The sequence below is a fragment of the Emys orbicularis genome, chromosome 25 (assembly GCF_028017835.1).
Source record: "Emys orbicularis isolate rEmyOrb1 chromosome 25, rEmyOrb1.hap1, whole genome shotgun sequence".
In the NCBI taxonomy this organism is placed as follows: domain Eukaryota; kingdom Metazoa; phylum Chordata; order Testudines; family Emydidae; genus Emys; species Emys orbicularis.
The window spans coordinates 1112064-1136065 of NC_088707.1; the positions used below are offsets into that span (position 1 = coordinate 1112064).

A 24002-nucleotide genomic window follows, 5' to 3' on the forward strand; every position below is an offset into this window, starting at 1 on the left:
AAACCAGCTTGTGAATATCCTGGGAAGAGGGTTTCTCATCAGTTTTTTCTCTCGTCCTGGCCAGGTTGGAAATGCAGCTGCAGCAGCTCCCAGCCCCATCCCAGAGGCCTGTCTGCAGGGGCAGGGCTGGGGCCTATGTGCCCAGCTGCACAGCAATCCCATTCCTGGCAGACCGGTCTCTATTGGGTGTTTACTGTCTCTCTGAACTGCCCTATCCCATGTGACAGGACTGCTGCCATCCTGGGGAGGAGGAATGGCAGGGTCACAGGTGGGCACTTTTCAAACTGATCCCGCCAGTTCTGCCCACACCCATCCAGGTGCCCTTGAGCCCCTTGCCTGTTCGCTGTTCCTTCCCAGCCTTCTTCTCGTGAAGCCACGGCTGCTTCATTCCCTCTCACAAAGTCCCCTGGTGCTCTGCGGGAGGGGCACCCGCTGCTCTCAGCGACTGGCATTGGGAGAGATGGCCCCTCCAGGTGCTTGGAATGGGGCAAGTCCCCACGCTCCCTGCACCATCCCAGCGTGGCCTCATCCCTGACCGGGTGCCGCAAAGGCTGCTGCGCAGACCTAGGATTCCCCTGGGTGGTTGCAGAGTCACCCTGCTTCTTCCCCACAGCCTCCGGCGCCTCGCTGTCCCTGGCTCCCTTCCTGCCCCCACCAGGCCTCCAGATCACCCCTGGGGTGGGGAGTACAGCAGGGGCAGGAATCCAGGGAGCTGCTCTCCCCCGTCAGGGACAGTTGGCAGCACTGGGGTGTACTGGTCACTAGGGGCAGCCTTGCCCTCCCAGCCGGAGCATGGTGCATTGGCAGACGGGGTGGGGGATGAGGTGACTGACCCTGCATGGCACTGTCTGAGGGCCGCGGCTGGGCTGGGACACTGCAGCGAGGCGAATGGTGACTCTCCAAATGGTCCATCCAGGCTGCAGCTGCCTGGGAGCTGGAGCCTGTCCCCATCCTCAGTGCAGTGGCCATGCCGGCAGTGCTCGGAGCCCGGGCTCCTTCGGGGGGGGGGGCAGTCCATGTGCCCGATGAGGAGGGCAGAGCAGCCAGTACCTGGCCCGTTCTGCCCTGTCTGGGCCCCTGCACGCTGCCGTCACTGCAGGCCTGCACATCCCAGAGTGAGCTTCATGCACAAGGGTTGACAGCAGCAGCGTTTACTCCCCTCATCACCTTGGCCCGCGGCTCTGGGAGGAGCCAGGTGCCAGCAGGGAGCCCTGCTCTCAGATCAGAACAGAGTGGGACATGGGGTGACACAGGCTGGGCCCAGCCTGGAGAGCCTCCATCCCCTGTGGCAGACTGTGCCCTGACTGCTGGGCGGCAGAGCTGTTGAGGGCCCTCTGGAAATGCTCACTGGGTCCTTCCCCCCTCCTCTGCCCGAGGGGTCATTCTGAGGCCATGTTGGGCCCCTGCTGTCAGCTAAGCAGAGGCTCTCCCAGAGGGACACAGCGCAGGGTGTTCCTGGGAGCTGCAGAGACCTGGCCAGACCCCAGTGTCGCATCCCAGAGCACTTCTGTTCACTGCGAGGAGCGGCCGGTGGGCGAGAGGAGGAAGGAAGGAGCCAGCGGAGAGGGCCTGGGGGCTTTGTTCCCCGACTGTCTGGGCAGGAAAGGGAACTGCAGCGGCAGGCTCATCTCCCTCCTGCACACGTGCTGCTGCCTTGCTGGGCAGGAGGGAGGCCTGGTGCCCACCCAGAGCCCTCGGGAGCGACTCCTGGTCAAGGGTTGTCCAAGCCCAGACAGTAGGGGACAGTACTGGGAGCCTGGTGAGGCTGGGAGCATTAGGGAACAAAGTCAGGGAGTCACGGCCCACCCTACACACTAACCCCAGCAAGAACGAGCTACCGCCTGGCCCCACAAAGGGAGCGAAGTGGGGTTGAACCCGGGGGGAGCTGACTGTGGGTGCACCCCACCTCACCGGGTGGATGCAGGCAGATAAGCGGCCCAGCTGGGGCAGGACCCCCGTGGGTGCTTCCCAGTCTCTGTGACGCTCCTGCCTGGAGCCACCACCCACACGTTCGAGGGCCTGTGGCAAACTGGGGCCAGGCTGCGCGCCGGAATGGGACTGACTCTCGGTCTGGATCTGAGAGCAACGCTGCTGCGGAGGCGCTCCCCTCCCCCTTGGCTCCGGGTGCCACCCGGACTGGCAGCAGCCCAGGCGGACAGGAGGGGCCCGCTAAGCCACACGTCCCATGCTCAGCATGGAGGAGGCATTGACATTTAAACCAGCAGCATTTTCAGGGCATAGGCCGCCCAGCAACTAGGCCAGGGAGAGCAGCAGGGCTGGCAAGAGAGAAGAGGTCCGGTCTGGGCTACCGGCCACGGCTCCCCAGACTGGAGAGCCAGGTATAGTGCAGCTATCCGACAGGCTGGGTGCACGCGCGTGCACACACACACACGCACACACACACTCTCTCTCTCTCTCTCTCTCCTGTCTTAGCAAACGAGATGTGCCCAGACGCAGGCGTGACCGAGTCCTGCACAAACACAGACCTGCCCACAAGTAACCTGCGCAGGCCTCAGCCGGCACCGATTCTCTCCCAGCCCTGCTCTCTGCACTGCTCCAAGGGAACCTGGTCCCACCCTGACCCCGGAGTCTGCCTGGCTCCAGCCCTGATGGGAGGGGAGCCAGCTCCCCTAGCACTTTCCCGGTGCTGCTTTGTTTGAGGGACCCAGGCCAAGGCAATCAGGGAGCCCCTGCACGACGAGGTCATTGGCAGCTCACGGGGCAGGTCGCTGGACTCAGTGTCATTATCCAAGAGAGGGAATCGCGGGGCCCACATGTCACCCAGCAACGTGCCATGGGCCAAGAGGCCTGTAAGCCACCAGCTGGCCCCGGAGGAGCCTATGACCGGCCCCGAGTCCCTGCTCAGTGCCACAAATTGAAGGGGAGACAGAATCTAGTTCCAGCCAACTCCCGGTGGGACTGTGGCCCCGGGCACCAAGGGGGGCACTGCCCAGCTGGCAGGGGGGGAAGGACTGGGGTTTGTCTCTAACTCCCACGTGTCTGCAGCAGCCAAGGCAAGAAACCGAACGGCGAAAGGAAGCGCCGGGGCTCGGGAAGGGAAGGTCTTTAATCTCCAGCTGGTTAACCAGGGAGCCTGTTTGCAAAGGGGATCAGAAAAAGACAGTAAAAGAGGCACGCAGCCTCTGGTGTCACATGGCGAGGGAGCCTGCCCCAGGCCTCAGAGCCCCATAAACAGGGCAGGGGAAACCCGCTGCCCTGGCACGACGTCCTGTCCCGAAACACAAGGCTTTCTCAGCAATGCAAGGCGAGGGGCCCCCTTCATGCACCCATGACGCCAGCCCTGGCATAGTAACCTCTGCTTGCTGGTGGGGCCTAGAAGGCAAAGCAACCGTGTGAGGGGAGGGGGTTTCTCTGGAGGACGTGACCCCTCTCCGCATGGAACTGGAGCCGCTCTGTAAGTCAGTCCCCCCGGGCTTCCCCCGCCCGCTGCTCAGTGCAGATCAGGGACCGACACAGGAGGGCGAACTCTCCATGGCGCTGGGACTGCCGGGACTCAGCAGAGCCCGTTTCCTGGAGGGGGTTTGCACTTGTTAAGCTGCGGTGAGCTGCGAGTGGGACCCCGGCAGTGGGTTACGTAGGGGTGAGATCCAGAGCAGAATTGCCCACGGGGCTCTCTCCTCCTGCCGGCGTCGGCGGGGTCTAGAGGCCTGGGATTGGAAGCCCAGCGCTGTAACCTCATTTGAGCGGGCACAGCGTGGTACAAACCCTGGGCGTTCAGCCAGAGATGGAGGATGCTCCAGGGGCTCGGAGGGGGCTGCTCCAGGCTGGTTCTCCAAGCGTCTCCGAACTGTAGGGCCTGCGCGATGGGGCCTCTGCCGGCTCCTGCTTGTGGCCAGGTTGGAAGCGGCGGGAGCGAAGCAGTGGTTCCAGTCCCAGCCGGAAGCGAGTGCTGCAGAGGTAGGGGTGGAGCACTCGGGCCTCCCAGCCTCTCCAGCGCTGGAGCTCAGCCAGCAGGCGAAGGCCCGGGGCTGGCTCCCGTGGGGCAAGGTCAGGTCGGGTCAGAGGTTCGAGCCAGGTCTGGTTCTCTAACACATTGGCGATGCCTCTGGCACCCCCGGAGCCCTGCGGCGCTCAGGACTGCATCTTGCCATCCTTGCTCCTCCACACCACCAGGGTGACCAGGAAAGGGATGAGGCAGATGGGGGTGACGATGAGGGCCAGCAGCACGTCCTCGGGTGGGTCGAGGAAGACGGGGTGCTCCTGGGTGCAGTTCAGGAAGTAAGTGTAGTGGCTCTGGACGATGCACTCCTCGGCGATGCTGTTGGGGTAACCGTAATTCTGTTTTTCTGCGAAGGTCTCCAGGCAGTGGCGGAGGTCGCTGTATGGCCTGGGGGGGAGAGGGGACAAGCTGGGGAGTTTCCTACGGGACTGAGGCGTTATCCGGTGCTGCAAACTGGCTGTGGACCAGCAAGAATCGCAGCTGAGGAGCCGGGTTGGCTCACTGTGCCAGGACGGTCCCTTTCCGCAGGGCTGGCTGCTTTGCCCTGCCCCCCAGCATACAATCGCCTCGTTCCCAACTCCCCGCTACCCTGCACCTCACACAGCCACGGGCACCAGGCAACGTGGGCAGGATGCTGCTGCGTGCTCCGGCAGCTCTTTGAAGCTGCTTTGCACGGGTGGAAATGGGGAACGCAGGGAACTGAGCCCATCAGTTATCATGTGTGAGACTCCCTGACTGGCCTGTTGGGTTGTACTGCCAGGGGCTGGCTGGGCAGGGTGTGTGGATAATAATACTAGAGCCTGGCTCCTCTCACCCACTGAGCTGCATAAAGGAGGCAGCCTCATTAGCCCCCTTGTACAGATGGGGAAACTGAGGCACGGGAAGGGCCATGGCTTGCCCAAGATCATGCAGCAGAGCTGGGAATTAACCCAGGACCCGAGTCCTGGTGTGGTTCCTTGCCCACTAGAACCACACCCCACCCCAGCCCTGCCCACAGGGCACGCACAAAGCCAGGCACACGCCTTCAAGCTGTGCCGTGGGAGCGCGTGGGGGGCTGGAGAGGAGCTGGGGGGCAGCAGGGGGCAGGGAACACGCAAGTGCCGCATGTTTCAGCCACGCCCGGCTCTCCACAGGCCATGCTGACGCCAGACCTGCGCTGAGCAAAGCAGCAGGTGGGTTGGGTTCCTCGGTGGGCCGGGCCGAGGGCCAGCAGGCCCCTGGGGAGCAGGTTACAGTTGACAGCTCTGGGCTCCGCCGGGGCTGGGCTTGTTGGGAGGCAGACACAGCCGAAGTGCTGCCCGCCTTGGGAACTAGCTACAAGGACACCCACCCTGTGTTTCAGCTTTGCCTGCCAGATGGAGTCCCCCTCCCTCTCCTCTTCTTCGTCCCCATCCCAACGTCCCCTCCCCGTCTCCCTTCCATCCTGACCCTCTCCATCCCCATCCCGACCCCCCTTTCCTTACCCCCTCCCTCTCCTCTTCCTCGTCCCCATCCCAACTTCCCCTCCCCATCCCCCTTCCATCCTGACCCTCTCCATCCCGACCCCCCCTTCCTCGCCCCCTCCCTCTCCTCTTCCTCGTCCCCATCCCAACGTCCCCTCCCCGTCCCCTGCCATCCCGACCCCCCCTTCCTCGCCCCCTCCCTGTGGTGCTAGGTGCTCCACACGGCTCTGGAAATCAGTGTCCATTAACACACCCGAGTGCTCGGCAAACTCACAGGTCCAAGCGGCCAGCGGGTCACGGGTGCCAGGCAGGAGGCAGGGCAGCTGGCCCCAGCCTGGGGAAAGAGGCTCCAGCACCTTGGACCCTCGGGCTGCTCGGGTGGGGCTGCTGGGGATTTCGGGCTTTTCAAACCAGCTGCGCCTGTTCCCCAAATACCTCATGCCCCTTTGGCACGTCCCGGTGGCCACACGGCTGGAGACTAACAGTTCCGCTCGGTTAGCGCCGGCGCATCGGAAATCGGGAACAAAACCAGCCTTTTCCTTTCATTCATTGTTCCCCACAGAAAACAATCCCCAGCCCCAGCCAGGTGTCGGGCTCAGTGGGGCCCGGTACAGCCAGTGGGACGCACACCCCTGCCACCCCACATGGCATCACCCAGAGGCAGCTGCCCTCTGCTGGGTTCCCAGCCTCCCGGGTCTGAGAGCCCTGTGTGCTTTGCCCCCTGTGCCTCTGCTGGGCTGCTTGGGGCTCTCTGCAGCTCACAGGCTGGTGCATGGTGGAAAGGGCTTTGCTGGGAACCAACAAGCAAACGCCACCCTGCGGCTTCATGCCCGGGGCTGGCCAATGCCCCGGCCCCGGCGGTACCTGCTGATGACTCTCCATTCACACAGCTGCACCCTGGTCACGTTCATCATCCAGTCACTGAAATTGGCCCAGCACATGAAGGCTTTCAGACTATACATCTCATCTGGAAAGAAGAAAACCAAAGCTCTTGGCAGCTGGCTTGGGCCTTGGAGCCCAGTGCTACCCGCTGGGCAGAGCACCCACCCCTTGGGACAGGCAGCGACCGGGACAAAGCTGGCAAGGCTGGTCTCTGACTGATTCAAGCAGCTCCCCCCTTCCCAGCTACCCCTCCCCATTGCTCGCACACCAACTCCCAGCAGGGGTGGCTCTAGGGACCCCCTCTGTGATGCTGGCAGGCCAGGTGCCAGCTCATGCCAAGGTCCCCATGTCTCAACTGACCACTGACAAATACACAGCGGGGCTCCCCTGGGGGTTCGTAGGGTTCAAGCAGGCAGTAGAGCTATAAGAATGGGGGTTTGTGTTTATTGGATGCTCGTGAGCGGCTCTCGGCACCGATCTCACGTACGTCTGTAAGGGAATAGCTGAGCCGCCATGTGGAGAGCCTCTCTGACCGTGTAAATCCCCAGCCAGGAGAGAGACTTTCACTAGTGCCACGTGCTGATCTGTAGCACGGGGGTTACATTCTGCCCGGCAGGGCAGGTCCAGCGACCCCAGACGCACTATTGTGGGATGTTAAAGAGGACAGAAGACTTTGTGGCTCTGCTCTTGACCCCCATGGAGATGAGTCGTGCAAGTGGATTCCTCCCATCAGCTGAGTTTGCAGCTCAGAGCACAGGGGAAGAGGGGAATAAAAACCCCTGACAAGAAGGAACTGGGTCTCCATGCTGCTTGGACTCTGGGGCAAATTTTCTAGGCAGAAGCATGGGCTTCCCCAGCTGCTTAGCCTGGATTAGTCCTAAAGAACATACAGAGCTTGCTTATTATAGAAGCGTCTAGTACCCTTTGAAACATAAGCTTGTGCATGTGTGTTTACCTGCTTTAACCTTGTGAATAACTCTCGTGTTTCCTTTTTCCTAGTTATAAGAACTACTTCATGTAGTTTCTTATCGGATTGGCTACAAGCGTTGTCTTTGGTGTGAGATCTGAGGTGGTAAGTGAACTGAATATTGCTATGATTCTTGGTGCAAGGGACCATCTCTCCCACAGGCAGGTGCCCCTGGGTGGCCAGACAAGGGGTACCCCAGGGGACTGTCTGTGACTCCCCGTTAAGGTTGTTATGGTGCCGGAGGAGCTACACTGGAGAATAGGCTGGTGAGATCTAAGCATGGAGCTCAGCCAATCCGGCGCGGTGCCCTGAGGCTGGTGCTCGTGCCCCGGAGTCACTGCAGGCAGCTTGAGGCTCTCCATCAGACAGGGCTGAGGGTGGGCCCTGGCGCAGGGCGGTGCAGTATGGACCTTGCCCGGTGGCAAAGCCCCAGCCTGAGGGACTGGCTGGATGGCACCAGGCGGTGGGCTGGGGAGGGGGCCTGCGAGGGCTGGAGGGATTCAGCAGCACTTATGTGCCCAGGGACCCTGGCATTCTCAGGGCATGTTACTGTGCCCATCCCCGCTGTCTCCAGGTGCCACGTGCAAGTCCCCGGTCCCGCCCTTGTAGCGTCTCCTCCCTGGGGGCTCTCAGGCCTGCAGGGCGTGGGGTGGGGCAGGACACACAAGCCATTGAGTCGACACGGGTCAGTGGTTCCCAGCCCCTCACCAGCGCTGACGGAGCCAGGAGACGCCCGGGGCGATGGCCCAGCTGCGCTGCCCGTTTGTTGACAAAGGGAGACGGGTGCCGGGCGGAGACTTACTAGCCAGCGCCAGGAGAGGAATCCCTGGAGTCCCGGCTTGGTCCCAGCACGGCGAGCTCCGTCTCACTGCCCCGCCCGCGGCCGGGCACTCCTGACACTTACCCGCAGTCAGGTTGAGGAGCAGGTTCTCAGGCTCAATCACTGTCCAGTTCTGGCGCTCAGCCAGAGACTCGTTGGCTCCTGGCGTGGCAGTGCCTGCGGGATGGAGCCCGCTCCCGAGAGCCGCTGCAGGAGGGGGGAACCTCAGTGAGACACAGCCCACGGGTTTGCTGCTGCCCGGCCAGGTGCCCTGCCCCGAACTGGCTGCTCGCAGGGGGCAGCGACATCCCTGGGCTGGTCCCTGGGTCCCTTTAACCAGGAATCAGGATGGGGCGTGAGGGGTTTTCGATTCTAGAGGAGACACCAGAGAAGGGGCAGCGCTGGGGTGATCTGTGTGGGCTAGAAGCAGGTCTGAGCCCGACACACCTCGGCTCCCACCCCTCCCACCTCTGGCGGCTCCATCGCTCAGCCCAACGCCCCCTGGGACCCCCCAGGGCTTCCTGGCTAGGAAGCAGCCAGGGCGGCAAGGCCACAGGGCTAGGAGGAACAGCCCTGTCAGTGCGCTGGCCTGAGCACCCGCCACACGCCCACAGCCCAGCCAGGCAGCTGCAGCAGGGGTGGGCGTGGGAGCAGAAAGGGGAAGCGAAGGGGGTGCGGGCTGGAGCCACCGGCAGGGCGGTGCCTCCCACCAGCGCCTCTCCTCTTTGCACATGGGTTAGCCCAGCTCCCCAGGCGGGGATCACCCCACCCCACTGCAGAGGGCTCAGGGGCCCTGCCCCCCTGCTCTCTGCCCTGGCTGCCAGCTCCCCACGCACTGCCCCATCAGTGCCTCCCCTGGGACCCCTGGGGCCAGCGGGGAGCTGGTCTCAGTGGCCTGTGCAGTCCGTGGCTTCTCCGTGGAGGCTGCCCATGGTGCCAGCTGCCATGGCGTGGGGTGGAGGAGCCTCCCCCTTGGTCTGGGGGTGGGGAGTGGGGCGGGGGCTGGTGCCCCTGCAGTTCCAGCTTGGGTGATGTATAGACGGCCCCAGTGACCAGTTTGGTAGCGGCTTCCATAGGGCTGGCTGTGGCTGGGGATCTCCGAGTCCCTGCGGCGTTGGGGGGCTCCACTGAGGGTGCTAAGGGCCTGGGGCCCCAAACAAGAGACTTCACTCCGTAGGCCGACCTGCTCGGCTTCCCCTTTGGCCCCCCTCAATTTCCCAGCTGCTCCCCCTCCCCCCACCCCTTCTTGACTGGGACAGGGACTATGGGGCTGAGTCCGTGTCCTTGGGCAGGGCAGTAAATACCTCGACTCAGAGGGGCTCTGTGAGCCTGTGGCACCCAGTGCTGATGACTCCCGGACCGTCTGGGGCCAGGCTGGGAGTGTGGTGACCCCCGGGGAGAACCTGGAGTCACCCCAGCTCGTCCCCAGGGCAAGACGAGAGTCTGGCCAGGGGTTCACAGACTGCAAGAGGAGGGGCTCTGGGCTGTGGCATGGCAGGGCTGGGGACTGGTCGAGGGCTCAGTGGGGCTGGAGGTTGGTCTGGGATTTGCTGGAGCTGGTCCATGGCTCAGTGGGGCTGGTCCGTGGGGCTGGACTGGGGCTCAGCAGAGCTAAGGGTCTGAGCTGGGGCTCAGTGTGTCTGGGGGCTGGTCTGTGGGACTGGGGGCTGGTCTGGGGCTCAGTGGGGCTGGGGGGCTGGTCCATGGGACAATGGGGCTGGCCTGGGGCTCACTGGGGCTGGTCCATGGGGCTGGGGGGCTGGTCCGGGGGTCAGTGGGGCTGGGGGCTAGTCTGGGGCTCAGTGGGGCTGGTCCATGGGACAATGGGACTGGGGGCTGGTCCGTGGGACAATGGGGCTCGGGGGCTGGTCCATGGGGCTGGTCCGGGGCTCAGTGGGGCTGGGGGCTAGTCTGGGGCTCAGTGGGGCTGGTCCATGGGACAATGGGACTGGGGGCTGGTCCATGGGACAATGGGGCTCGGGGGCTGGTCCATGGGGCTGGTCCGGGGCTCAGTGGGGCTGGGGGCTAGTCTGGGGCTCAGTGGGGCTGGTCCGTGGGACAATGGGGCTGGTCCAGAGCTCAGCAGGGCTGGGGACTGGTCTGTGGGGCTGGGACTGGCCCCTTGCTGTCTCTCCATCTGTTCCTGCAGTTGCAGGATCTCACAGCAAGCGGCTCTTGCTCCCGTCAGCATGTTGGTGTAGGAGCAAGTCCAGCCCAGCGACAGCGCTGGGCAGCCGGCCGGCGAGGAGCCCTGTCGCACTTGTCTCCAGCACCTCTCGGGCCAGGCCACGGGCAGCCGTTTCATGCAGCCCCTTTGGCTCGTCCGTCATGGGGCCTTTCCCGCTTTGACTGGGAATCTCTGCCAGTCTGAGCTTCGTTAAGGTCCGTGTGTGTTTGTGCCACTAATTAGCAGGGAAGAACCAAAGGCCTTGAGCCAAGAGAACCGTCCGGTGGTGACGCGCCGCCGCCATGTGCCAGTGCAGCGCTGACCAGAGCCAGGGGCGCGGAATAGCGAGGGGCATCCCAGCCGTTCCCAGGGAGCTGCATCTCCTCGCAGACACGCGCCTGCCCCTCCAAGAGCAGGGTCCCGGGCACAGTCACGTGCATTATAACAGCGCTGCACAAAACCCAGCTACCAATCCCCCAGTCCCTCCTGGACCCCAACCTCCATCACACCCACAGGGACACTGAGGCACAGAAAGGGCAGGGATCTGCCCGAGGATGCAGAGGCAGCCAGGGCCAGAGCTGGGAATGGAGCCAGGAGCCTGGGCGCCCAGCACGGCAGGGAGGGGTCCCTAAGGCCTCATCCTCCGCACAGGCTGCAGAGCCCTCCCTTCAAGCCCCCCCTTTCACACAGTCCAGGGCGGAGGGGTCACTCTGAGCCCAATAGCCACTTCCTGCCCCGGGACCTCGTGTGCATTAGGGAGCTAGACCTTGGGGGCTGGGTTAGTGCTAGCTATGAGCCCCTTTGGATCCCCCCCCACAGCACACAGAGCACCCTGGGGCTCCAGAGGGGTCTGGCTTGCAGAAGTTGGAGCCAAGTCTTGCTTTGCCAAGTGGCCCAAATCTGCAGCCTCCCCACCCCCAAACTCCTGGAGCTGGAGCAAACCCAGCCTGCCTGCAGCACTTACCCCAGAGCAGCAGCAGCAGGAGCCCGGGGCAGAGCCTGCCAGAGCCGGTCTGTCTGCAAAGTGCCATCCCGCAAAGCCTGCCTGCTAATGGCCAGGACAGCTATTTCAACGGAAATAACAGGAAGCAACTCCTTTCCTCTGACAGGGCTGGTAGTGACTACAGGAGACGTGTGAAAAATGAGATTACTCAGTGCTGCCTTAAACCAGACCTCCCCGTGGGACGCCCGTCAGAACAGTCCGCCTGCCGGACCCGGCTCCGCTAGGTGTGTGCTGCACCAGCTGGGCATGGCTCCTCGGGGGCACCGAGCCTTCGCCAGCCCCGGACAGCTCCCCGCGTCACCCCTCGCAGCTGGGGCCGGTGGGAGAGGCTCTGCTCCCTCCACCGCCCAGCAGCGTTTACGAGGCCTGCTGTTTGTTTACTTGTATATTTCCCTTTAATCCCGTCTGGGCTGGGTTGTGAAATCCATTGGCTCCAAGGAGCGAATACAAAACGTGCACTAGCCCAGGATGGGCACTGCCATTAGCGAGCTGTGGGGCCGCGGGCACGGCCTGGCTAATGTGCCCAGCCCTTCCAAACACCACCTGCCCACGCCCCATCAGCCTGGGGAAGAGCCAGTCCCCCCACCGCCCTGCGGAAAGGGGCGAGATGGGGCAGCACTGGGACACCTTCCCGGGGTGCCAGGAGGCCTCACAGCACCACCGGGGCCTCCAAGGGAAGTTACCAAAATGGGGGTGGGGTGCTAACAGCTGCTTAGTGAAGACAAATGTGCTGTGTCGGTGCCCCTCAATCCCGACCTGCAGCCCCCCCCCTGCTATCCCAGCCCTGGGCTCCCTCCACACACAGCTCTGCTAGTGCCCCTCAATCCCGACCCGCAGCCCCCCCCTGCTATCCCAGCCCTGGGCTCCCCACAGCTCTGCCAGTGCCCCTCACTCCCGACCTGCAGCCCCCCTGCTAGCCCAGCCCTGGGCACCCCCAAGCAGAAGTGAACACTTCAGAATGACACCACATGGTGCGGTAGGTCTGTGATGCACTCCTGCAGGGATCAGGCTGAGACCAGCCAAACTCATGTCACTTGTGGCCTAAGACAGCATTTGATTCCAACGTTTCCCCTTTAAAAGTCAGTCTCTGGAACTCCCATACTGTGTGTAAATCACAGGGCAAAAGGCTCGCGGTTAGGAAGATCCTATCACTCTGTGCATTAGGCTTTCATTGGAAATGTCCTTGAGTCACTGGCCAATTAGTGCTGGGCTGCACCATCGGAGCTCGTTCCAGGAAGCTCCCAGCCGTTCACTGGAAAGCAGCCACATCTGGAACGGATAACGCCCCAGCGCATGAAGCTGCCCGGGGTGGATTCAGGGTTAGAGCCCCTGGATCCTGTTCTTTGTTGTCTGGAGCCGAGGCTGGAGTTCGGCGGATAGCTTCCCTGCCAAGGAAACACCCACTGATGTCAGCTGTAGTGCTGGAGTTTAGACAGGGCCATGCTGTCACTTGCTCATGTGATTCTCCTCCGGAGCTCCCCCTCGCTCCCCCACATTCTGCCAGCCAAAGCCTGTTCTGGCTCCTGCCCCGGGGGATTCGAGTCCGGGCAGGGCACGCGGACGGCTGTAGCAGGGGCTGGAGGCTGCTGAGGAGAAGCCAGCTTGTGGGAGTGGGGCAGAGCCTGCGATCGCTGCTTCACTGAACTTGGGACCTGCTCCAGGTGTGTCCGCACTGGCTGAGTGCTCTGGACAGGCCAAGGCTGCAGGGGTCTGGGTTCAGCTCCTCTAATCACCCCTGGGCCTGGAAAGCAACCAACATTCCCACTGTCCCTCCGCCCCTCCCCCCGCAGGGCCCTGAGTACTCCCCCTCCCCAGCCCAGCCGCCCCCTGGGCCGGGCAGCATTGCTTGCCCCTGTTACAGCGAGGCGAGGGGCTCAGGGAGTCCAGGGCAGAGCTGGGAACAGAACTCCCAGCCCCCCTACTCTAACCACTAGTCCCCATTCCCCTCCCAGAGCTGGGATAGAACCCAGGAGTCCTGGCTCCCAGCCTCCCCCCACTCTAACCACTAGTCCCCATTCCCCTCCCAGAGCTGGGATAGAACCCAGGAGTCCTGGCTCCCAGCCCCCCCACTCTAACCACTAGACCCCATTCCCCTCCCAGAGCTGGGACAGAACTCAGGAGTCCTGGCTCCCAGCCCCACCCCACTCTAACCACTAGACCCCACTCCCCTCCCTGATCCAGGGATAGAACCCAGGAGTCCTGGCTCCCAGCACCCCACCACCACCACTAGACCCCACTCCCCTCCCCGATCCAGGGATAGAACCCAGGAGTCCTGGCTCCCAGCACCCCCCCAACCACTAGACCCCACTCCCCTCCCCGATCCAGGGATAGAACCCAGGAGGCCTGGCTCCCAGCACCTCCCCCCCCCCAAACACTAGACACTCTCTCTCCCTTTCCAGTTGATGCCCAGGACCGTGCGAGAAGAAGCCCTTTGTCTGCTGAGCACTGATGGTGCCGCAGGGAGGGGCCGGTCTGGCTTTGGCTCAGCCTCCCTGGCCTTGCGGAGCGTGAGAGCAACCACGAGAGGGGTCAGGCAGGCAGGCACGGCGGCCATGGCTAGGACGGGCCCCAGAGGTGGCTGGCTGGGCTGGGAGCTGGCAGGCACGGTGCAGTTGGTGAAATACTCCATGTGGATCTGCAGGAAGAAGGAGTCAAGAGCAGGGCTGGGCCAGGGGCAGGACAGAGCCTCGGCCATCAGCACGGTGCAGTTGGAGAGGTCACTGTAGATCCTGGGGAGGGAGAAGAGGGGACGTGAGGCTGAGCCTGGCCGGGCTCAGCAGCAGCCAGCGAGGTGGCCCAAACAAGCCCCAAGCCGGGCACTGACTGTGCATCCGGTAACGGCAGTGACAGGGGCACCGTTCACCCGCAGGGTCCTCATGCGCCGCAAACCGCATGCACTGAGCACCCTGCAATGCAGCCACTGCTGGGAGCTGAGCAGCCACCAGCCCGCAGCCTGTGCCGCACACAGCCGATGGTGCGCCGCACCCCCTCCCCCGCACGCGGGACGCTGCACGCAGCCGATGGTGCGCCGCACACCTCCCTGCACGTGGGACGCCGATGGTGCGCTGCACACCCCCCGCATGCGGGAGGCCACACGCGCCAGAGGCACTGCACCATGCGCCCTGCTCTCAGCATGCTGACAGCTGCGCGCAGGGAAACAGGACACACGGCAGCGCTGACTCGTTTGAAAATCCCCGTCCCCCACGGGATCGTTACCGAGCCGGGGTGCTCGGGGTCCCGGAGCCCGTCTAAGAGCTAACCCCAGCGAGGCGATGCTCTCCCCCGGCGCCTGCCCGTGCCCCAGCACTGCATGCACTCGGCTCCCAGCCCCAGAGTGCCTCAGAAGCATGGATCTGTCGGGGGCGGACAGGCATCCAGACCTGCCGATCTGCTCCCACTGACACCGGCTCCACTCTGGCGTGGCCATGACTGTGGCGTGGAAGGTGGTCCAGCAGTACAGGGTGATCCACTCCAGGTAGGTGTCCCTGCAGTGGGCCGACCCGCCCTCCTCGGCAAAGGGGCCTAGGGAGAGAGATCTGCCCGTTAGTCACCCCGGAGGAGCCGGGACAGAGCTCTGGGCGGGGCGGAGGCCCCGGCACTGCCATGCCGGCCTAGCCTGCTCTACCCCGGCTCCTGGCAAGGCACATAGGCTGGGGGAATGAAGGACCCCAACCCGCAGCTCCGTCCACTAGCTCTGCCCCTGCAGTGCAGCTCCCGTCCCCTCCCACAGCCCAGCGGAGTCCAGAGCGTGCCCCTCGCCTCGGCCCGGCAGCATCAGAACCAGCCCCTGGCTCCCCGGAGAGGCTGTTCTGAGAGCCCCAGCTAAGACACGAGATCCCAGAGGCCTGGCCAGACACTCAGCTCCCACAGTCCGGGCTGGGCTGGGCTGGGTGGATCCAGGAAAGTGCCTTTGTCCCTTGCCTCCTAGCAGGGCTGGGGCCCGGAGAACAAGTCTCAGTGTGAGCTGGCTGCTGGCACGGGGCTGTGACAGCAGCTCGTGGGTCGGGGGCCTGCCCCCAGGCTGAGCCAGAGCCCGTTAGCTCCAGGCACCATCGGCTGCTCTCTAGCAGCAGTGGGTGTCTCTGTGGTGCATGGTGCCCCCGTGCAGAGCCCCCCAGTCCTGTTGGGGGGACCGACACCTGGGCATGATGGGTGCAGGGGGGCGTCACTCACCTTCCTCCTCCAAATACAGGTAATGACCTGCAAGAGCAAAGGGGAAGGATCAGAGCAGGGAGGGGGCGAGCCAGCGGGGCCTGGCCGGGGTGAATCTGTCCAGCCCCCGTCTCAGCTGTGTGGGCACCATCAGCAGTGCTGGGCACCGTCTCCCTCCACCCCAGCCCAGGCTGCTCTACCCGCTAGCCAAGACCTTGGGGAATCCTCCAGGAAGGCACCCCAGGAGCAGGGGGTCCCCACAGAGCTGGGTGCCCTCAGCACTGGGTGGGAGCTCTGGGGAAACAGGTTACTGCTGGGGGGAGACCCCCCAGGTGCCTGCACTTCAGCATCCCTGACAGCGCCCACCTCAGGGGCAGGAGGGGGGGCACCGGGAGGGTGTGAGGGGGGAGGTGCTATTTGTGGCACAGGGTGAAGGAGGGGAGCTCAGGATCAGGCCCCCAGAATTGTTCCCGGGGTCCCGCCTTGGGAGGCGAATACAGGGGACTCTTACTTTCATCCTCGAGGTCTCCGTAGGTCAGCTCCCCGTGCCCTGCAGCAGGAGATGAGAGCGGTTACAGTAGAGCTAGGCTTGGGCCCCCACAGGCCATGCCATACCCAGCCCTGTCGCTTGCCCAAGCGGAGGGGAGGCCCCGGCTTTGGAGGGAGATGCCGAAGGGGACGGGCTGGGGCTTCCCCCTGGGCCCTGGGGAGACCCCCCCGTGGGGAGCAGGGCCCATGCGCTCAGGCGATGCACCTCCCGCGGCTGTAGCCGGGCTGTCTGCGGGGGCCGGGCTCCAACATCAGGGGCGCTGGCACCGACAGGCTGGTTCCTGAGCAGACAGATTGATTTTCTGGGCGGAGGAAGGTGTGCAGCAAATATCACCTCGAACTCGGCTCCGAGGCCCGGGGGTGGGGCGGAGCCGGGGCGAGGGTCTAGCAGGGCGGAGATGGAGGCAGAGGATGGAAATGCCCAGGGACTGACCGTGCCACAGGAGGAGCTGGCGTGTCCCTCCCTGGCACACGCCCACTCATACCCCTGGGGGCCATTCCCATCCACCCCCAAGGACTTTGGATGCACTGAGCCCAGCCCTAGCCCACCAGGGCCCCCAGCGCAGCCCCAGTGGCTCTCGGTGCCTTGGCCCGGGACGGGCTTACTCAGCACTGCAAGAGAGGCCCTGGCTGGGAGCATGAAATGCTGATCGTCCCCCGGGGCCTCCGACTGGCCGCAAATCACCTCAGAGCTGCTTGGCACCCGCTCTGCTCAGGGCTCCTGGGGTGGGGAGGGGTCCCACGGGACAGCCCGGCAGAAAGGAACCCAAACCCACGGGAGACGCGAGAGCCAGGAGCGCCCTGCTAGGGGCAGGGGGGGAAGATGGGCTGTACCCCCTCCCAAACGGTAACAAGCCCTCAGGACAGGCGTCAGCCCGACGCAGCCGACCCCCCGCCCAGCCCTTTGGGGCCCTAGGGACGGGACACAAGGAGAGCGCTCGTGCCCCCCGCTCGGACCTCCCAGCTGGGTGCTGAGGGCGTCAGAGGAGCCGGGCGGGGGCTGCCTGTGCGGGAGGCAGCGATGGGCCGAGGGACGCGCCCTTACATTGCCTCGTCTGACTCCATGGTCTGTGCACACGGCCGGGTGCTGCATGAACCCCGGGCCTGCGCCAGGGACCCCACTGGGCACCTGTGCCCCCGGAGCAGCAGGGAGGGCTGGCGACCAGCCAGGGTGCTGGGATGGGGACCGGCTCCCCAAGGAGCTGGGCTCTTCATGCTGGCAATGCCAGGCAGCTGGACCGTCCCCAGGGGGTGCCAGCCTAGGGGACACGTCTCCCTTCAGTCCATCCCCGCCAGCAGGGCCGAGCAGTAGCAGGTGGGTCACAAAGCAGCAGCACCTGCCCTGGGCGAGGGAGACGAGACAAATGCAGCAGCTGGAGCCGGGGTGGTTTGGCAGGTCGGCCTCTCTCTGCCCGGGCAGCATGTCAGGCCTGGAGCCAGGCTCGGCATCCAACCCGCTGGGGATCAGACCGCAGGGGCCCAGCGGGAGCTGCCAGGCCTGGGCTCTTTGGGAAATCTGGCCCCACAAGCAGGACCCTTACCCCACTGCAGGAGCGGGATTAGCAGCCAGTAGCAGAGGCACCGGGGCTGGACAGGCATTCTCCCCACCTGTGGGGCCAGGGCGCAGAGTTCCCCAGGAGAGGAACAGCAGGGCCCTTCCCCAGATATCCCCCAGCCACTTATCGCCCCATCTAGCACCTGGGCGATTGGCGGCCACCCAGCCAATGGGAGGGAAGAGGGCAGGGAAAACATCCGCTCTCCCAGGGGCTGGATCTTCCAGCCTCCAAAGTCATCAGATAAGAGGTCAAGTGAGATCTCCAGGCTGCGGGTAACTGTACAGGGAGGGAGGGAGCCGGTTCCTCTGCTTGGGATGGGGCAGGGGTCTGGGGGGCTGGCAAGGGAGCGCTCCAGGCTCCGGGACTGGGGGACAGGCTGATGGCTGACTGGTGCCAGGCATTTCTGCTCACCCGCTCCAAGGTCTTCCTAGCTTTGCCTCTTCTTTGCTGGATGGATTTTGTTAGGAAAACAGCCCCAGCCCCTGGAGAGCTGGGGCACTGGCTGAGGGCAGCAGAGCAGCCCCACAGAGCAAAGACAATTGGGGGGTGAGAAACCCACCCACGGAAAATCTCCCAATACCAAATCTGTCTCCCACGGGAATAGGGTGACCAAATGTCTCGATTTTGGGGTCTTTTTCTTAGATAGGCTCCTATTACCCCCCACCCCCATCCCGATTTTTCACACTTGCTGTCTGGTCACCCTACGCGGGAAGACACAGAGCTGGGCTGGCCCTACTGGGATTTCAGCTGGTCGTTACACAATGTTTTGGGACCGGGTTCTTGCACCTGGGGCGGGGATGGGGAGTTGTCTAGCCCCATTTGCACTCTCTCTAGTCGAGGGCCCTGCCCCTGGAATGCCCTCGGAGAGCCGCAGTGTGATGTGTTCTGGCAGTGCCCCCAACATGCCCCTTACATCAGGGCTGTGAGCAGGGGCATGCAGAGCCCAGGTGCTGCGAGTGGGGGAGCCATTTCTCCCCACTTTAATGCCCCAGGACTCTGCCAGAGCAGCATAGGAGGGCCGGAGGGTAGGTGAGACTCGGGCTCCAGGTAGTTCAAACTGATGCTTGGACCCCTCTGCCCCCCACCCCCAGCTACACACGTTATATAGGGGTGCTTAATACTGCGGTGATGTGCGGCACCAGAACCTAACTGGGCTGGGCCAGGATTCTCTCCAGCTCCTGGGAACGGGCATCACGATAAGTCAGGGATCGGGCGGGAGGGGAGTTCGCTCTCCGTTAGCTGCAGCCCGCAATGCCTTACAGCTATGCCCTGAAACTGCTGACCGGGCAGCTGCATGCGCCACCGAGCGGGGAGAGGGGCCAGCTCAGAGGTAGGATTCCATCCATGTCAGCAGCTGGGAGCGCCTCCCCTTCCCTGTGGGAGAAATCCCGGGCAGCGCAAACAAAAGCAACCAGCTCCAGCAGGTAAAGCTGAGACCATCAGCAGGGCCCTGATTCACTCCAGAGAGGAAGGGAAAGTCCAAACAAAACATACAAAGAAGGGTGATGACAAACCAGTACAGGGATAAGAGGGGAGAGCAAGGAAACAAACCCAGGGGGCCAGACCCTTGGCTGGAGTGAAGTGGCTCAGGGCCACCCACGTCACCAGAGGAACACGGCCACTCACGGCAGATGAGAATCCAGCCTTCACATATGGTCTAGGAGAAGGGAGTGGTCTCACTCATAGAATATCAGGGTTGGAAGGTACCTCAGGAGGTATCTAGTCCAACTCCCTGCTCAAAGCAGGACCAATCCCCAACTAAATCCACAAATGGCCCCCTCAAGGATTGAACTCACAACCCTGAGTTTAGCAGGCCAATGCTCAAACCACTGAGCTATCCCTCCCCCCTGGTCCATCTAGCCCAGTGTCCTGTCTGCCGACAGTGGCCAATGCCAGGCGCCCCAGAGGGAATGAACAGAACAGAGAATCATCCAGTGACCCATCCCCTGTCGCCCATTCCCAGCTTCTGGCAAACAGAGGCTAGGGCCACCATCCCTGCCCAGCCTGGCTAATAGCCATTGATGGACCTGTCCTCCATTAACTTCTCTAGCTCTTATCTGCATCCTGAGCCAGGCTCTTATCCGACCCAGTTTGCTGTGATTGGAATCTCAGCCCGGCATGATTGTGACCTTCAGCCCAGCCCAGCAGCAGGGCAGGAGCGGCTCCATGAGATCAGAGGCTTTCCCAGGGAGGCAGGGACCATGTTCCCTGCTCGGACACACACACACACACACACACACACACACACACACACACACACACACACACACACACACACACACACACACACACACACACACACACACGCACACACACACAGAGCGCTTCCTGCGCTGGCGCCACTTGCGGGGCCGAAGAGGAACCGTGGGGCCGTTCTTGCAAAGGTTGGTTAAGCCAAGCCCCAGCCCAGCCTCCCACTCAGCTCATGAGAAAAGCCGCAGCCAGCCGGTGCAGCCAGCCTGTCCCAGCCCCACAGCCGTTCATTGCTCCTGCCGCTCTGAGCCGCCACCTCACACTGGACAGGGATCACATAGCCCCATTCTTATCTTTGAGGTTCTAACCAGCCGTGCCCCAAGCCCCCGGAGGCCCTGCAAACACAATGATCTCTCCATTTCCCTCCAGCACCCCCCCCCCACTCGCCCGCTCTCTGATCACTTGCACCGAGAACCTGTCCACACTTGGGAATTTACTAACGGAGCTATTCTAGAATAAGGGTGTCCACACGAGTGCTCAGTCCAGAATAGCTGTTGTGGTACATTTCCAAGCACAACCAACCCCTGAGATACGGGGGGGGGGGGGGGCGACACGACACAGGACATTGGGACTCCCTGCCCTGCACAAGAGGGTTTGTCTCAGCCCAGGGTAGCACAAAGAGCTCCTCTCACACCATGGAATTCCCCAAAAGGCTCCACATGCAGGTTGGATCCTGTCCAGAGGCCCCTGGCACCACCACCAAAGCCAGGGCCACCCTTGCAGGCTGCTGCAGCGCCGATGATTTTGGAATACAGGGGTGGCCTCTGGCTGGGAGTCACAATCCCTTTGTTTCCCTTTCAGCAGCTGTGTTTAGCTGCTTGCTCGGGCAGTGCCTGCTGTTTAATCTTGAGTCAGTTCTCATTTAGATCCCTGCTGCTGGCAGAATACGGAGCTAGGATCTGCTTTAGATGCAGAGCTCTCTCACAGGAGGAACAGATGTGCAGATGGGATGACAAGTCACTAGGCACCAGCCAGGCTGGGGGCCTCAGGAACAGCTAGAGCCTGTAGGATTGTTTGGTTTATGGGAGGGACGTGTGTGTGGCTCCAACCCCCTGCCCCTGCATGCGGCAGGTCTGCAATCTTACTCCTGTCCCCACTGAAGTCAAAGGCAGAAGCTCCCATTGACTTCCGAGCAGACTGGGGAGCCGCGAGGGCAGCACAGCACGGCGCCACGGCAGCATTACTAGTGCTGTGCCTAGTTCTCGCTCTCCGAGGCAGCGGGAACGTGCTAAGGGGCACAAACATTCCCCCTGCTCAGCCATATCAAACTGGTCATAAGAAAAACAGGGCTTTGAAGCCAATAAAGATAAAGCAAAATATAAACAACAGGAGATTTTTGTTGGAGATACCGTAGCACAAATAATTCCTGTTTCCCTGGGAGAGCTGATGCTAATCAGCATTTGTTCTGCTGCTAACGCAGCCCCAGCCCACCGGGCTGGAAACCCAACCCCAAAGCAAACTGAGTGTAGTGTTTCTGCAAGGAAAGGCAGGGGATTATTACTCTGAGTGGGAGCCAGGTTCCTCCAGGATGAAATCGTCCTGTCTGCTTGCTCAGCGCTGGCTGCTCAGGTTTCCCAGTAGGAGTCTCTTAATGGCAGATTACAAAACTTGAGACAGTTCCTGACTTCCCCCTGCGGGATCCAGGTAAGAAGGGCAGTTCTCGCTACCCAGCAACTGAATGGCTGACACCCTGCCCTAGTGCCCGGTTCTCTCACCTCCTAATTCAGGGGGAAATTCACCCCTGAGCGGGGCCAGCACAAGGCCTTGGTACCCCCCCCCCCCCCCCGCCCCTCATCCCTTAAGTCCTGCTGCAGCCCTATGGGTTAGGTTTGGGGAAAGCTTAGCATGTGTCAGGTGCATGTCGAGTGCTGAGCATGGGCCACAGGGGTCTTGAAATACACAGAGCAGTGCAGCACAGGCCAGGAGTGATACTCAGTGCAATATCCAGCTCCTGCCGGGCAGAGGCTGAAGTTAACAAGGAGCAGAATGAGGAGTATGGAGAGGAGGCGTCGGCCTTCAGCTGCATTTAGGGTGACCAGACAGCAAATGTGAAAAATCGGGATGGGGGTGAGGGGTAATAGGAGCCTATATAAGAAAAAGACCCCAAAATCGGGACTGTCCCTATAAAATCGGGACATCTGGTCACCCTAACTGCATTCCCAATAGCTGAGCTGTGACTCTGACCTGACATGTGAAGGGTGGGGGTGGGGGTGAGCAGATTTGATGTGCGATTCCTTTTCCTGGCATAGTTATTACTGTGTGTGTCGGATGCTCCCAATACCCCATCTCCAGGCATGAGGGCAACGTGCAGTATAGAAGCTTAGGAACAAAAACCTATCAGGAAAAGAATCCCTGACACAGCAGCCCGGCCAACCCTTCCGCTCCTCCCACACAAGCCAAAGGAAACAGATGGGCCCTTGACCATGCCCGAAAGATCAACAAACTCGGCTCTGTCAGACCCCTGGAGGAAGTGCACTCCAGAGCCAAGCCTGGCAACCACCAGAACAACCTGCATCCAGCCCCCAGATGCTTGATTCTGGGGGCTGTTCGCTCGAGTGTCCTGGCTGATCTGGCTCCTAATCAGAGGAGTCTCTCAGATAGCCAGCGCACAAGCCACATCAGGCTTTGTTGATGAAAGGCAGCACCTGGAAGCCAAGAGGAAGTAGGGTGACCAGACACCAAGTGTGAAAAATTGGGGGTAGTAGGAGCCTATATAAGAAAAAGACCCCAAAATCGGGAGTGTGCCTATAAAATCGGGACATCTGGTCACCCTAAGAGGAAGCCAGGAACAAGTTGGTGCAATGTGCCCTCTAATGCTACCAACCAGAAGGGCAGCACACATGAGAAAAACGAGATGAGCTCCATCCTCCACAGGGGCCAGAGTGAACTCTAACAAAGGTGCATGTTGTCACTGGAGTTAATCCAAGCATTTGGTGTTACCATAACATCATGAGATTGTCTGTCTCTCACACAGCCAGCAACCGGGAAAGGCTTTAAATCCCCTCTTTGTCTCAACAAGAGCTTGCTCTACAGGAATTAAAAACAAGAGCAGAAAAACTTTGCGAGTCCTTCACCTGTGAATCTTCCAGGCAGGTAGTTGTCAGGCCCATAGAAACTGCCCCACAGATTGGAAATAATGTACCGAAGTCACCCAAACCAGGGTTTCTAAAATCTAAACTATATTTCCTACGGCTCCCATTAGTTCCAAAAAAACTGTCCTCTGCATGGTTTGAGGCTGGACATACCCTATTACATCCCCAATAACTAGCTTCAAAGCATGCTAAAGCTGCAAAGTCAAGCCCTGGAAAAAATAATACGTGATCATGTCATTAAAGGCTGTAACAGGAATTACAATGCACATGGGGGCCGAGGTAAGATTGCACAAGCAATCTTGAATTCTGGCATTTCCCAACGTGTGAGTGCTTGGCTTTGCCAGCGTAACATTCTGCTAACGTACTATTTGTATGTAATTTGCAAATTAAAATAATAATAATAATAATAATAAAAAAACAGAAATTTCATCACGTGGAACCTAACTGACCCCATGTGGGTCATCAGCAAGATTGGGACTTTGAGATGGGTTAGAGCAGGGAGCCAGGACTCCTGGGTTCTATCCCCCAGTGAGGGGATGGGGGCTGTGAGCTAGGACCCCAGTTGGGGTGGGGTGGGACTGGGAGCCAGGACTCCTGGGTTCTGTTCCCCAGTTGGGGGATGGGGGCTGTGAGCTAGGACCCCAGTGGGGGTGGGGTGGGAGCCAGGACTCCTGGGTTCTATCCCCCAGTGGGAGTGGGGTGGGAGCCAGGACTCCTGGGTTCTGTTCCCCAGTGGGGGGATGGGGGCTGTGAGCTAGGACCCCAGTGGGAGTGGGGTGGGAGCCAGGACTCCTGGGTTCTTTCCCCCAGTGAGGGGATGGGGGCTGTGAGCTAGGACCCCAGTGGGGGTGGGGTGGGAGCCAGGACTCCTGGGTTCTTTCCCCCGCTGGGGGTGTCTAGTGGGTTAGAGCAGGAGGCTGGGAGACACTGAGATCAGGACACTCTGGGGATTGTTTCTAATGTTTGTCATGGGTCCTGCCCGCAGTGGTACAGCCCAAGCTCCCCTCCCGATCCTAGTGGTACGATCCCTTCCCCCCTCCCCTCGCTTGGTACATCCCAAGGCGCTGAGAAGAGGACGTTCGCTGCAGGGGGCGGAGTCTCTTTCCGTGGGCGGGACCCTGGGTTGCGGCGGACTTGTGGGCGGAGTCTTAGGAAGTG

At 61.9% G+C, this 24002-nt stretch overlaps 1 protein-coding gene across 1 annotated transcript; it reads right to left on the reverse strand.

Annotated features, from left to right (window-relative positions):
* Window positions 1-4092: 4092 nt before the first annotated feature.
* Window positions 4093-11270, reverse strand: RAMP2 (receptor activity modifying protein 2). Its single transcript, XM_065422805.1, has 4 exons — window positions 11204-11270; window positions 8157-8279; window positions 6268-6370; window positions 4093-4348 (listed from the first exon to the last, which is right to left on the reverse strand). The coding sequence occupies exons 1-4, from the start codon at window positions 11268-11270 to the stop codon at window positions 4093-4095; spliced, it is 549 nt and encodes a 182-aa protein (XP_065278877.1).
* Between the last annotated feature and the right edge of the window lie 12732 nt (window positions 11271-24002).